The 16,222-nt window shown below is 35.8% G+C and overlaps 1 protein-coding gene across 1 annotated transcript in view; it reads left to right on the forward strand.

Annotated features, from left to right (window-relative positions):
* DIAPH3 (diaphanous related formin 3) overlaps window positions 1-13,634 on the forward strand; it is a 218,915-nt gene extending 205,281 nt beyond the window's left edge. The window contains exon 28 of the mRNA XM_072344791.1: window positions 13,155-13,634. Within this exon, the coding sequence (XP_072200892.1) occupies window positions 13,155-13,411 (257 nt within the window). The 3' untranslated portion in view covers window positions 13,412-13,634. The remainder of the gene's footprint in view (window positions 1-13,154) is intronic.
* The last annotated feature ends 2,588 nt before the right edge of the window (window positions 13,635-16,222 follow it).

Raw genomic sequence — 16,222 nt, forward strand, 5'->3', positions numbered from 1 at the left:
CAGATCCAGCTTGAAAGATCAGATAACATGTAGTTTGCAGTAGCTAAATTCTTAGAGGATATTCTCCCTCACCCCCATAGACTTCCTGAGTTGGGATATTTCTGAAGTAAAATACATGAATATCTAGCCATAATTTTTAGAACTGTCCTCAGAATCTGCTGAACAGTTATTCTTTGATGGTGCTGGGTGATGCTGGGAATCCTGATTTGTTCACAGTATTATTGCACAAATCTTAAAATTATATTTCTTCTATAGGATGTTACTTTGAAATGATCAAGTCTGTGCTTGAGATTTGCATTTTAATAGATTTTACCTAGGCTGCATTCAGCTGCTGAACATTGAGTTATTTATCAGTAGAATTTGTTTTTCTTCATAGCATTTAAAGCTATTTAGGTATAACATTACTCTTTTGAAATGAGTTCTAATGAGGATGCTAGGAAAGATTTGGAAATATAACCCTAACATATTTACCATGACTGAGTAACTTAACTGATGAGCTAGCAATGTGTTTACAGAACATATTCATTCTAGAAAGAAATGTCATTATGACAATTCCAATTATTATATGCAGTGTGTTTCCTAAGAGGTGTTCTTAGGTTCTGTTCAGAATGTGATGGCAGGAAAAGAATTTTCTTTTTCAGAAGTGCAGTGGTCGTGATTATATACGACCTTTATATGACAGTTATATATGTGTATCCTGGTCTTCATGAAAATTTAAGAGGAAAAGAAGGAATAATGGTGGCACATGGGAGAGTGAGGAGATTTCTGAATATGTACTGCTGAGCAATCAGATGGTTTCCATCACAGACAGGCTTACTTCTAGAACTAGATTATTTTCTCTAAGTATATATGCTCAGAGATGAAGTGCGAGCTTGTAGAGGGGGGGTTTATACCAGTATAAAGTGATACAGTAAACTGAACAAAAGCTGAGAGTGAGAGGAATGGGAATGTGTTAGGCAAATATCAAAACTGTGAAAGTGTATCTTGAAAGTCTTAAAAGTCTTAAAACTGATGCGTGAATAGCTTTCATCAAATGTAGATATGCAATGGCAACTAAATAAGTATCGATCTGTTAAAATATCAGCAGTTGTGCCAGGTCTGTCTGGGTGGCAGTTAACTTTCTTCCTGGCAGCCCATATGGTGCTGTGCCTTGTGTTCCCAACAGAGCTCTGTTGATGACACACCAGTGTTTTGTCTGTTGCTGAAGAGTTCCAGGACTTCCTCTCCTTCACCCCCAAAATACATACAGCATCTTGGCAAGAGGCTGGGAAAGATGTCACCCAAACTCAATGAAGAGCTATTCCATACATGTAACATCATGCTCAGCAATAAAATCTCCAGGGAAAGAAGAAGTAAGGGAGAAACATTTGTGGCTATGGTCTTTGTCTTCCTCTTACACTTGCTGAGAAAGAAAACCGTTAATGCTAATTCAGATAAATTCCAGTGGTCTTTGCTGTAATCTGTTGCCCTCTGAATTTTCTCTGTTGAAGCATTTACTATAACATGAGAATCATTTGACTGTGCATGCTACAGAGAAATAAGTTAAGCATGTATTTTTGTATTATTTGTGATTGTCTGGACTTTTCTATTATTACTTTAATTACCCCTCAAGCAATTTTCTAATGTGTGGTCGCATGCAGTTCAGAGTTCTGTGAGTCCTTCAACATGACAATTCATGGAATGATTATCCTGTCATCATACCTTGATTCATTGTTACGTAGTTTCTCAGGCTTGTGGTCTTGCTCACATTTGCTTAGCAACCAGATCACACATCTCTGATACTTATTATTCAAGTAATCACCCTCCACAGTACATAGATGCATCAATTAAAGCTTTACAGTGAAGTATATTGTTCTGTGTAGAATCCTCAGGTGTCAGGAATTAAAAATTGATTTTAAATAGTGCAGACCTTCTTCAAATGGCTAATCTGAGTTTATATTAAACAAACACGCATGCTAACATTCTAAACAAAAAAAGTGGTAGGTCACGATCAACAGGAAATTGAAGAAAAAATTATGTTTCGTTCTTAAAATGTTCAGTCCTTTGTAGAGACTTATCAATATAAATGCAGCTCTGAAATGTCTAAGGACCAAACATCTATTTTAGATGTGTTTTGTTTTTTTTTCAGATGAAAATCAATTTATATCTCCATTATTGACTCTTACCTATATTCTTTGTAAACATTTTCTGGCTAATTTTCAGATTTGGGTAAATTTCACAGCAAATTATTATTAGAATGTGACTTGAGTACCGACAAGCTGTCAAGATGGTTCAGTGATTTAATGTTGGCATCCTGCAGCTCTGACTGCAATCAGCAGATGCACTGGCATTACCATAAATGTTTTCTCTGACAAAAAAGAGATTTTTCCTGTTTGGAGGCTGCTGTTTCTGATTAAATTTAGTTTGGCTTCTTTTGCATAATTAATATACCATGATGATCTCTAACCTTTTGTTTTTAGTCTCACCTTTTGAGCTAGGCACATTTGCAAGGCTGCTTTGTAAGTCAAAATAGACAAAGGAATACCAGGTCCATATGTAAAATTCTTTTTTCTTTCAGTTGTTTAGGAGGTCTTACTGCTTTCAGCCTTGATTTTTCAGTGAATGTAAAGGGATCATTTGTTCAGTCTCTTTTTTTGTTGGCTCTGTGTCTGCATTAAGTTTTTCGTCTAAGTGAGAGGAAAGCTTCTTCTATAAGACCAAAGAATGTGGACCAAAGAAATTTATGTCTTAAATTAAAAAAATCCTCCCTTACATAGCAAGACTAACTGATCTTTTCTGATACTTGATCATTGCTACACAGTAACTGCATGCAATTGATTAGTAAAAGAGGAATCTGGAAATCTCATAGTTGGCTTTTGAGGATTCAACAGAGTTTTTACATACCAAAGTGGCTGCAAAGTGTTTATCTGTTAAAATATAGGACACAAATGTGTTCATGAAGTGAGAAATGCATACCATTAATGATGTTAAACAGAACGTTTTGAGTTTGTCTGGATTGGATTAATTACCTATGACAGTGTGTTTAGAATTTGTTTCAGATAATAATCAGTGATGATGGGGGAAGTGAGTAAGAGCCATCTTTAGAGAAGATTTCCTTAATTAGATTCTGTTGAAATCCTAGTCCCTTTGCAAAGTGATTTGTTAAACTTGTAGTGTACAGTTCTTGGTGTGAAACACATCTATCACCGCATCATGTCGAGAGCAGGATTATTTTCAAATCCCATCTTCCTTCACACATGAACAAGGCCCAATCACAGTCCATCCCAAAGAGAGAAAATAAATAATTGAGTGAAAACACATAACATTAATTAGCTTGATACGCTGAAAGAGAACTGTCAGAGTAGTTTATAGGCAGTCTTGAGAAACAAGCAGAAAATGAATCACTTTTTACTTTGCATTTATTTCCTAATATTTGTTTTTTAGTGGGGCTCTTAAAAATGTACTATTTCCTGCTGCACGGTTTCTACTTTCTAGCATGATTTTGACCATTAAATTTTCTGCAGCAGAGAAAAGGAAGAACCATAGTAATAATAATTCTTGAATGATGAAAGTCACATGAAGTAAGGTGACTCAGCTTTAAACTATCTCCAGTGCATTCATGAAGGCAATCTTGGATGTTAGTGTACGCAGGTTACACTTCACAATCACCTCTTTGCTTCCATGCTGTAAAGAGAGGAGCATGGGAGCCTGGAAGCTATTCCTGCAGTCTTTTGGATAATAGTGAATGACGGCACACTGTGACTGTGACCTGTGTGGGCGCAAACTGCCCTAGAACATTGTTCCAGTACGAGTTACAGGAATGTGAGAAAATTGCATTTCTACTTGATTGTTAAGACTAACACTCGCCTACTTTACTTTCAGTCTTCACCTTTTAACTTTATGTTACTCCCAAAAGCATTTGCAGGACTCCTTTTACTTTAGAAGCAGGCTGATTCCATAGGAGAAAAGTGCAATGGATGATGATTTTTTTTTTCCCATTAGTTTTGACATTACAAAATATTTGTGCTCTATCTTCAATATTTCAACCTATCAGTACTCTGATTGCTGATATAGGTGTGGAAATGGAAATTTGGGCTATAATAAGGATATACAAATAGTATGCTTTTCTAGCGGTAATTAGAATGCCTAGGATCCTTTGTAAAGCTTTCTTATCAGGAATAGTGGATAAGAAGAGGATAAACTCAAAAGTTTGACATTAAATTCAAAAGGCAATTACTAGACACAGTTGTTTTTTGTTTGGTTGGTTGGTTTTTTTGTAAAATATTTATGCTAAATTAATAAATACTTAACAAGCAACAATACTATTTAGAACTGCCGTGAGTGGAATCTCATAAATATCAGGTCATTCTTTTAGATGTTTTTTCATTATTTGGATTTGTTGAGATTTTATTTTCCAGAGATCTGAGGGTTCCCACTGCTCTTTTTGTTGTGGAAGGGGGGCAGAGAGAGGGTTGGTCCACAGCAGCAGAGAAAACACTGCCACAATTCTAGTGTTTCTTTTCCATTTATTTTCCTCAACGCATTACTTATCATTACACACTGCAGCTGCCAGAAGCTTTCCTTTGATGCTAGCAATGTTTATGCATATTCCTTAAATTCTGTATCAAAGTGTAGCTTGTATTCATCTATCTATAGGTAGATACCGCACAAAAATGTTTGGAAACTAAAGGGATCTCCTGTTCAAAGCCATCAGTTTAGAATGAGATTTACATAAATCATCAGGGTATTATAGAGTATAGCTTATAAAATATAAATACAGACGTTATATAAATATGGACCTCTGTGTACTTTGTTGTGCCAACTTGAAATGGTCAACTACAACATGCTTGTGCATAGAGTAGAAAGCCCAGTAATGAAATACATTTCAGAAATTTAAACTAACCCAGGTATGCTAATGACAGATCATTATAATTTCCTGATTGCTTCCTTTTCTGAGGAACAGAAATATTTGTACCTATTTGTACCTTGGAAGAAATCCCATAAACACCTCAATTGAATAAGATGCCCAGCCACTGCCCAAAAGCATAGTGTCACTAAGCCTCATCTATAAGAATGAGATAGGATCAAGGTTCATCTTTTCACCTTCCTTCATCCCAACATAAATAAGATTAATTTATTTCTTATTAATACTAGAGTTACGCAAAATTATTCATCTGTTCTTTAATTAAGAAACTTGTTCTTTTTTTATTCTTTAAGAATGATTCAAACCATGTGCTCTAAAAATCAATAGTGATCATAAAGTAGGTTTCAAGTTTGGAAGTTTCCATTTTTCATTGTCCTAGAAACTGCCTTAATTTATGGAAAGATGCATGAAACAAATCAAGATCCACTATTATGCAGTAAAATTAGGGAAGAGGCTAAAGCCATAAGACTGAATTAGCCATCGTGCACTTTCAGTGGTTTTCCTCCTCACTTTTATATAAAGCTTGGGTAAATTTTGTCAGCAATTTGATAACAATTGTTCTTGTTTCCTCTTGACAGACACTTTAGACTTGCATTTAAATCTTTGTAACTTAAATTTGCATTTCTTGTAATGAAAGTCATTCCCATATTAGATTAAATTAAAAACAGAAATTGTTTCCACACATCTCAATGCAAATGCAAGGTGCCTTTGGAAGAAGTAGGGGTAAGATTGAATTGAGTGATCAGCAGTAGCTTGTCTTTGGGGAAGATGTAGGTTAGCAAGAGATTAAAACAGTTTTGAAAGGCATTGCTTTAAGAATGGGTAAAAGGATCTGGTTCAGAAGAGTTTGTTTTTTCCCAAATTAATTTATTCAGAGTTTATAATTGATTTGCATTGAAATTTAGTTTCTACAAATCCTCTATCCCAGTCTCATTTAATTCTGACAGTCTCTCTTCTTGCCTCTGAAATGAACACAAAAACTATATTCACTGCTACTGAAAACTTAGTCTCATCTAAACTGAACTATTGATTAATGTTTATTCCTTGCATTTCACACTTTCTAATAAAACACTAGAACAGCAACATCAATTAAATGTATGTTTTTATTTTTATTTAAACTTTGAAGGCTCAGTAACACTTTTCTGTGCCTTATCAAATCTTTTGTGCTTTGGATTAAGTCAAATTGTGAGCATTTAGCATGAAATATTATGGTCTAAGAAATTTCTTATCAAAGATCATTTAAGTACAGCTAACACTGCTTTAGGTGCTAGGGTTAGTGCTGCGGGGTATAAATGAAATAAGTCATAGCAACACACAACATGCCTTTAACATTTTGGGGATTTTCTTCCATCCTTCCCTTGCCAGTCACAGAAATTGCTGAAAAAATAGGAAACTAATAAAAAAAATGGCAATAAAATGTATTTTAAGTATTTTTCATTACACTATCCAGCAAGGAGATGATAGAACATTTTCTATGAGTCATGTTATGTAATAAGCATGTGCCTTCTAGCTATTGCAGTCTTTCCTATTACATCTAAGTTTTGCTCCTGGGAGGTAAGGCAGGCTTTTAAGGATGAGAATTAGGTGTTGTGACATTCTAACACCAGTGCCGAGGAATAGATTTCAGAGCACTAACTTCGGGCTGTATAAATGACTTTAAGGAAATAAGAAAATCAAGGCTCACAAATGTGCAGCACCTTAAGATGTAATAGGGATGGAGGGGCAGTGCAGAAAATAAGGCCCCCCATTTCCTCCTGTTGTGGTTTAACCCAGCAGGTAGCTGAGTACCACACAGTTGTTTGCTCACTCCCACCACCTTCCTAGTGGAATGGGGGAGAGAATCAGAATTTGTGTGCTGAGATAAAACTATTTACTAAGATAGAAAAAAATGATAAAGGATAATAGTTGTGTATGTCTGTATAACAGTTGTGTATGTCTGTATATATATAACAAGTGATGCACAAACAATTGCCCACCAACCCCTGACCACTGCCCAGCTAGCCACCCAAGCAGTGGAAAAGAGGCCAATGAACTCCTACCCCTTTCAAAACTCCTTCCACATGATGTTGTGGTTTACTCTGCTCTTGTGAGGCCCCATCTGGAGTACTGTGTCCAGGTATGGAGCCCTCAGTACAAGAAAGGCATGGAGCTGTTGGAAAGGGTCCAGAGGAGGGCGACAAAGATGATCAGGGGACTGGAGCATCTCCCCTATGAAGATGGGCTGAGGGAGCTGGGCTTGTTCAGCCTGGAGAAAAGAAGGCTGCAGGGTAACCTCACTGCAGACTTTCAGTAGCTGAAGGGAACCTATATCCAGGAGGGGAGTAAACTCTTCGAAAGGGCTGATAATAGCAGGCAAGGGGAAATGGATCCAAGTTGAAGGAGGGAAGATTTAGGTTGGATGTTAGGGGGAAGTTCTTTACTAGGAGAGTGGTGAGGTCCTGGAACAGTCTGCCCAGGGAGGTTGTGGATGCCCCGTCCTTGGAGGTGTTCAAGGCCAGGTTGGGTGGGGCCCTGGGCAACCTGATCTAGTAAATGTGGAAGTTTGGTGGCCCTGCCAGGCATGGGGTTTGGAACTTCATGATCCTTGAGGTCCCTTCCAACCCGGGTCATTCTGTGATTATGTGTGACTCTGTGGTGTGGAATATCCCTTTGGCCAAATGGTGTGGAACGCCCCTTTGGCCAGTTTAAGTCAGCTTTCCTAATTCTGTTCCTTCCCAGCTTCTCGGACTTTTTCTAATGGCCTTTTTTAATGGCCTTGATTCTGTATATTTATTCTGCATAGCTGCTTAGGAGCAGCAATAAACATCAGTGTATTATCATCATTGTTTTTCTCCTAGACCGAAACATAGCATCATACCATACGATAAAGAAAAATCCATTGCAGATGAAACTGTGACACCTACTTGAGAAGAAAACAGGAACTAACGATTTTATTTTTGCCCTTTCTGATAGTACAAAAGTCAAGATTTTGGTATGTGGAAGTTCAAAATCACCATTTTGAATATTGGAGTTTTTTTCCTCTGTTGTACTGGGAAGCCACATGGGTACAACGTGAACATGATTCAGTAACTTTTCCCTGACTTTCAGTTTCACTCATCAGGGACAGGGAACCAAGGTCAAAGTATGACACCACACTGAGCAGCCAGTGATGAGGGCTGTTACTTTTACCAAGCCAAAACCATTTGACATGGGGGCATGTCCCTAGAATATTTTCTAGCAAAGTCAAGTCATGATTCATAATGTAAAAATAATTTGCATTGGTGATAAGGGTGATGTATAAGTGTTGTCTGAAGAAAATCTATCAGCATAGACATAGCTTCAGGAATATAATATAACACACGGAGCAGAAGCCAAAGAGATCAGAAATACTGCACTGAGTCTTTGAGCAATTTTCCTTGTTAACTTGGTAAAAGATGTAATGAGACTATAACTGCAATCGTTCTTGCCTATATTACGATTTTATCATGCCCCACATTGAGATGTATGACTGTAATACAAGCTTATAATGCCATGTAATGTCGTTCTCTTTATTGTATTTACAGCTTTATTTTCCAATCAGTGTACAAGTATTTACATAAAAACTAAATATGTCCTTAGTACCAAGACTTTTATTGAGAGACTATGCAATGAAATAAAGCTTTTCAAAGTACATTTTTATTTAAAATATTTATTACCGGCTTTAGAAAAATCTGTGTCTCAGCTTCAGTAAGTCTCTTGAAATCATTTTTGTTCACCATTAAAGGTAATATATAACAGCATTAGGCAGGATTTAAAAATCTCCAACTGATCGTATTTTGTTTCTCCAGGTTCACAGCAGGCAGGTCTCACATTGCTGATTTTTTTTGTTCACGTACTATTGCACAATTTCTTTTTTTTTTTCCTGAATATAAAGTATGTAGCTTTTAATAGATTATGTTATTCTATCCTAGGACACCATTTAAACTAAGGAAAGCTATTAAGCACAATTTTCTGTCAACTATTTTTTCTGAACATTGTTGTTAATCAAAGTGATTTTAGAAGACTTGTCTCAGAATGATAGCAGCTATTTGGCCCCGGGTTATGTGAATACAATTTTGAAATGTTTTTGATTAACAGCGATGTTCAAGAAACTCACATCTGGAAAAACTGAATTTTAATAGGTCTAAAGATGTCAAGGATCTACAATAAGATAAGATCTGAAAACTTAGACTTCAGTAGTGTACAATGTGATCTCTATCTTACCTGAGACTCAAAGCATTCAGTAGTGGTAAAGTCAAAATTATTATGGGTAAAAGTTTTCTTACTCTAGTCTTTAAAACCTTAAGTGTGAAATCAAAGTTTTTTGTTCCTTTTTTTTTTATTTTTCTTTTTTCTTTTTAAATTTTCATCTGCATAGCGATTATTGATGTGTAAGTGATGGTTATTGATTTCTCAGAGCGGCCAAACATTAGAAACATCAATCTTATGGACCATAACTATTTCTGATGTATACAGCTAATTAATAACTTCTGTCTTTAATCAGTGATTTTTAATGTCTGATTTCTTTTTTGTCTTGCTGCTGCATGAAGGTAGATCTTGCTACAGTAGGTGGACAAGTAGTGCATCTTCATCAATGTAAGCTTTTTATTCACAAGACTTCGTGTAGATGTGCTTCTCCATGAGTAGTTTCCTTTTAACTGCCTTTAGCATTATTTTCAGTTCACTCTGTATTTGAAACAAGTTGTGTAGTGTGTAAATGTACTTATGTTATTCTGTACACTGTCTCAAATGGATTTTTCAAATATATTTTCACATGCACTTTTGGTTTCAGATAAAAGCACAAACTGAAATGATAAATGACCATGGTGGAATGGTTCAAGGTAGTTTAAAGAAAGCCTGTTGATTCTGTCTGGCTTATGGATCTCCTGTAGATTCCTTTGTTATAGAAATGAAAATACTGAAAGTGTGGCCCAATGCCCCTTAGCTACTTCCTTGCTATTGCAGACAGCCATATGAAATATCTTTTCAGGAAACAATTAAATTGCTCCTCATAACTGATCATGCTTTTTTATTATTATTATTATTATTGCTTTAGTATATGTGCATTCCAGAACTTCCTTACTCTAATTCTTCAAAGCATTACAATCTCTAATGGAAATACAGTAATGATTATTTATTCTTGCGCTTAATTTGTCAAATAATTTGGACATGGGGGTTTTCCTAAATGTAAATAGACTGTGGAGTGGATGGTGTACCAAGTCACCAAAGCATGAAAGCTTTGAATCAGTGTGTGAAGCAGTACAGGTTGTTGCAGAGTTTGGGGTTGATACTAATTACTGTTTTATTAAAATAATATACTGGCTAAGTAGAAATTATTTGTAAGGAATTAGTGTGAGTTTCTCCTTTTGTTCTTACTAATATCTAATTAGTTTTGAACTTAAACGGCAGCAGTCCTTCACTCTGATAAAAAGAATAGTTCTTGGGATACGTATTTACTAAAGTGAAATCTAGGACTACAAGTATGTGTGCTTTCTGAATCAGGTCCAGCAGCAAAGTTCAGTGTTTCTGAATAGGGTTCCTAACAGCCAGTTTACTGTGCTGGGAATTGCCTACAGCCAAATCTGTTAATACTGAGCATGCATTAAGGCGTATAGAAAACCTTCCTTGATTGAAAGAACATACAAGGTGCCACCTGATTTAGGAAGCATCTGAAACAACTTTAAGATGATAGAACTGGATTCAGATAATGTATGTAAATGACTGAAGCAAAAATGTTCTCATTTCTTAGTATTAAGGATGTAACTATGTGATTGTTTCAAGGAATTCTGACTTCTTCCCTGAACAACAAGCAAACTGAGGACTACTCACATAAATTGACTGGTTGTTAAGGCACTTACTAATGCCATTCCCTGTTTTTGCAGGAAGGGAAGGACTCTGGTCTTACAAGTTGACTTTGTTCATAGAATCATAGAATGGCTTGGGTTGGAAGTGACCCCAAGGATCATCAAGATCCAAGTGCCCTGCAACAGGCAGGGCCAGCAACCTCCAGATCTGATATTAGACCAGGCTGCTCAGGGCCCCATCCACCCTGGACTTGAGCACCTCCAGGGATAGAGCATCCACAGGCTCTCTGGGCAGTCTGTTCCAGCACCTCACCCCTCTCTCTGTGAAGAACTTCCCCTTGTCATCCAATCTAAACCTTCCTTCTCTCAGCTTAAAACCATTCTCCCTTGTCCTGTAACTATCTAATCTTGTAAAAAGTTGATTGCTGTCCTTTTTATAATCCCCTTTTAAATACTGGAAGGCTGCAATTAAGTCTTCTCACTGCTTTCTCTTCTCCAAATTGAATAAGCCCAGCTCCCTGAACCTGTCCTCATAGGGGAGGTGCTCCAGCCCTCTGTTTACTACTGTATTCCAAGGAAGTCATGATTATCAATGCCAGTGCTGCTGCTTTAAGGGAAAAAAAAGAAAAAGAAAAAGAAAAAACACAACAAACTATACTCTGCTTTACTCAGTCATTTACACTAGAATTCCAGATTCTAATTAGCAAGTTATAAGAGACATCTTTCTACAAGTCTAAATCAGAGTTTCAAAGTGGGATGACACTGTGGATAGATCCCAGCATCTATTTCTTGGCAGTTAACTTGAAGCAGTTTCTTGCTTAATCTTTTTGCTTTTCTAAGTTACTGAAATCATAGCATGAGAAAGTGGGGAAAAGGAAGCCTCAGTGCATTAGCATTCACTACAGCTTTTACCGAGTACAGTTCTTCATACTAAATTGATCCTTGACTATTTCGGGGTAAGGATTCCAGTGAACTGCAAAGTAGTTGGACCTTCAGTGTTAGTCCAAACCTACACCTAATCTTTGATTCTGGCATTTTATCTTTTGCTTTAAAACATATTGATTTTCAAAACACGTGTTTTTCCCACTACTCCTAGGTTATCTTCAACACAATCTAAACAAAAACAGCTACAATGCAGCTTAAATTTTGTGTACTGATACAGGTGGCATGCTTTTCTCAGCCTTTAAATGTGTGTTCAGAATCAATAAATGTAAACACTTAAGCAGAATGGGATATTTTAATTAATATAATGGGTTTATTATGTGTAATTATGAAGATGTGTTCATCTCCAATCTTTGGCCTTCTGGAAATCTGAAGTGTACGTTACTGCATCTTTGGGGGCAAATTGTTTTCCATAATAAGAAATAGAAATTAGGTTTTTCTGCTAACTGAAAAAAATAAAAATAAAAAAATCAGCTGTTATCAAAATTTAATTAAGAACTATTTATCTGCATTAGAAGATGATAGAAAGGCATTTATTTTCCTCCACTTCCCAAAAGGTGATTGCACTTGCAAAATTTGCTGAGATTGTCCAAGAATGTGTATAAAATCCTCATCCATCACTGGGAGCCTCTGGTCAGGGAATGACAGTGCAGTAAATATCTTCAGCAGCTGCCTTTTAATGTACAAGCTGTTTTTGGTAGGAATTTTCAGCTCTCACATAAAACACACTGTCATGAGTGACTGCCTGTGCTCCAAAGTCATTACTATTGGGATGATGGAACATCTTTCAGAGAATAACCAAAAAAACTTTAAATGTCATGTCAAGTTTGCTGAAGCCATTTTCAAGCCTTGTTCAAGGTTACATGAATATTGAGTATGCCTGTTTTTAAAAAGTTTGAGATCTATGAGAGGGACTCTTCAGATGCTGTTACATGAATATTGGGGCTGCGTGCACAGAGGAAATCTGTCTGTTAATACACGTCAGCCCAGCAGAGCTCCTGAATCTTAACCAAGTGCAGCTTCTTCTGACAGTTAATAACAATGATATTAAGCAAAAAGTAGCAGATTCTGAAAATTGCTTAGCTGCCTAAATAAGAATTGTTTCAATGGAAACAGATTCTTTTTTTTTTTCATTTCAAAATTTGATCAATTAAAAAATATGTAGGAAATGTAATTAACCGGATAAAAGTTTGGAAGCCATTGTGAAGTGCTGAGTAATGTTTTCTCTTTGACTCAAGTGAGAAAGAAGGATCCTGTCAGTCTCTGTTCTTCATTTTATGGGAAATATGGATGCTAATCTAATAAAGTTGTGTAGTCTGTATCACTTCCAAGGGACCAGGCTTACTGTTTTTTTCTTCATTATTCTTGCTTCTGTGAGCATTGTTAATCTTTTTAATGTGTCATCTGCATGTGAAATTTTGTCTTGTCAAGAGATGTTTTTAAATTACAGCATATTGAAACTGAGTATTTTATATTGAGATGAAGCTTATTTGTTTTATCTTTCACAGAGAACCAGAAGGCACAACTAGAGAAGTCATGTTCGCACCACAATATCAGCTTAAACTCGACAAGAAGCCCAGTCACCAAAGAAGTTACTTATGATGTGGAAACAAGTTCTACATCTTGGAACAAGGCTGCTGGGAGAAAGGAATCCTGTAATGGAGAGGGCAACAAAGCAAGGAAAACAGAGCGTAATGGGTCTCCTTCTAAGGGTGAAACCATTCCAGAGGTAGAAGCTCTCCTGGCAAGGCTGCGAGCACTATAGAATATAAATCAGAGCTTTAAAACAAACTATAATAGCTTGAAAAGATACACTAATTTTCCATTATTGACATTATGTACTTCTGATTTTCAAACTTCTCTACGTATTAATACGCTGCTTCCAAACTCCACAAAATCAGACTGTAGTTTGTCTTCACATTAGAAAGACTTTTTATTCCTTTATCTATTGAGACTACAAAAAATATCAGCAGAAACAAATAATAAATTATTCCAAGGCACAATCATTTTATTTGAGAAATTTTTGACCATGTGTTTTGAGAAATTCTCAATAGTCATAGCTCATAAGTATTGTTAGATCTCCGTGCCTGGGAATATGGGAATGCAAGAAAAGTAGTCTTATGTTTTCCACTGCAATTTCTGTTCTGAAGAGATATTAGGATCTAAAAGGTGTTATTACAGCAACATTTGCAATTATAGTAATGGGAAATATGTATCAGATAAATTTTTCAGACACGTTCCAGTCTGAGTTCATTGAAGAGCACCAAAGTTCACTTAGTTGTATATTCATTTACAAAATGGAAATCCATGGACAGTAAACAGAAAAATCTATGCAGATTATATACTTTATGTGTGAATAATATATTTCTCCTCTTAATCTTAGTTGTACCAATTATATCAAAATAATATATATATATATATATATATAATTAATATAGATGCAATTTTTTGGAATTGTATCTGTAGTGGGCAAAAGGTCTTTCTCCACAGTTATTTACCAGTGTAATTTTTTACCTTTTCACATGTGAGTTAATATGTTTCTACAAAAGGAACGTATAATGGAAAAGGTTTCTACAATTGGATTTTCACAAACTCATTTTCCAGTAGCCCATAAAGTCTTATTTGCTGGCACAATAGGAAACTTGCACATAATTGCATCTCTTTTATCGCACTGTCATTGTACATTGTTACATGTTTGCTATCATTTTTATTAATTGCACATCATAAAGAATTGCTACCTATGTTACCAAGTAGGAAGCTACTATTAGTATCTTTGCTCCATTATTTAAAACTTCCTTATTATTAGAGTGTATTAGATATTAGATATCTTTCTTCTAAATTACTCTATTTTTCTTTACAAAACACTGAAAAACATGTCTTCCAATAAGAGTCAGTTATGAAGCCAGTGTTTCAGTGCTTCAGTGCTTTTTATATCCTCGTTTAAGTTGCCTTCTTACTTTCTGCACTAAACATTAATAAAGTTAATTAGAACTCTGAAATTGGGCCTGTTTATACATACTGCATGGAGTGTTTTTCAGCCATCATGGGAATCAATCTCGTGTTTCTGGGGCTGTTGTAACCATCATTATACACTCTAATTACACTTCCTGCATTAGCTTTTGAAAAATAGAAAATATGAAGAGAAGTCTGGGAAAGATGCAGGGAAATTCTATCAGGCCATCATTTATTCAGTGCTGCTTGCAAAACAATGGACCGGGGTGTCACACAAGGCTGCCTTTGGTGCCTTTTAGCGAGTGAACAGCAACTGCTAATCTCATAAAAACTAAAGTGTGTGTCGGACTGGTGTTAACAATGTCCACTCCAGTCACTACTGTAAGTTGTAAGCCATAATTGTGCATAATGCACAGTTCTGTTCCTTGTCAACTGTTAAGACTTACTACACATGCTTACAGGGTACCATTCAAATTGCAGTCTACAGAGTACAGTATGCTTGACTAAATAAAACTAAATAAAATATATTTTGAAGAAAGAAAAATGCAGTTGCTGAAGACATGCTGAAATAAAAGGGCTGGGAGTGGAAAACTACCTCTGAAATACAAGCATGATGGCCGGCTGGATGAAAGTGGGTGTACAAGCTCATTTTCATGAACAGTTTCATTACGTTTGTTCATTTAAACAAGTGGGTAACAGCCCACATCAGAAAACTGACAGTTCAGGGCACCAGTGTGTCATTTATCAAGCAAATCAAATTAATGAAGCTACCTAATGGAATTTTCAATAAATAAAGAGCTCCTAGCAGCCTTTAGCGTCTTCTGATTTAAAAATAAATATTTACTTTTAAAATTATAGATCTTAAGGCATCTTTTTGTACACGTAGGGAAGCTCTTAGGAATGCATCCCAGGGTTTTTGGTCCTTGTTAGACATTGTGTTTCGGAATTAATACTTTCAAGCAGACATCAAGTTAATTCACAGTTTCTTTTGTATAACTAGGACAATACTAAAAAAAAAGCTTTGTAACTTTTCACAACCCATGTAAATACAGTGTGTAGTTTTTCCCCTTCAGCATTTCTTTTTACCATCGTAATTTGATGTATTCAGGGTTGAAGTACACAGTCCAGTTGAAGTGCACAGCAAGTTTTCTCTTTACATTTCATCCTTCTTTATAAGTAAACAATTAGGGTATTTTGAATAGGAAAAATACGTACAAGGCTTAATGGATTCAAGTAACAGTAACCTTGAGAATGTTATGCCTCTTCTCCATTATTATGCTTTTATGCTTTTATTAAAGTGTAAAACTCAGCTTCTCTCAATTGTATGGGGTAAATTGTTTTAATTCACTTAATTAATTCATTAATTGAGTTTAAAATTTAAAGCTAAATAATTTTTTAAAAATTAGTGCAGACTTTTAATGCTGTGTGCTAGTTATTTTCAGTAGGACGTTTTAATAAGAAGCAAGCCTACTGCCTGATCTGTACCATTGAACTCTGTACCACCTTCTCTAGATACTGAAGGTTTCACATGCAGTGAAAAGCCCTCTGTTTCTGTAATTCACACCTGAAAATTAAATCCCTATTTAAAAAAAAAAAAAAAAAAAAAAAAAGAGCTTCCTGTTAT

This window comes from Excalfactoria chinensis, chromosome 1, assembly GCF_039878825.1.
Source record: "Excalfactoria chinensis isolate bCotChi1 chromosome 1, bCotChi1.hap2, whole genome shotgun sequence".
Classification (NCBI taxonomy): Eukaryota; Metazoa; Chordata; class Aves; order Galliformes; family Phasianidae; genus Excalfactoria; species Excalfactoria chinensis.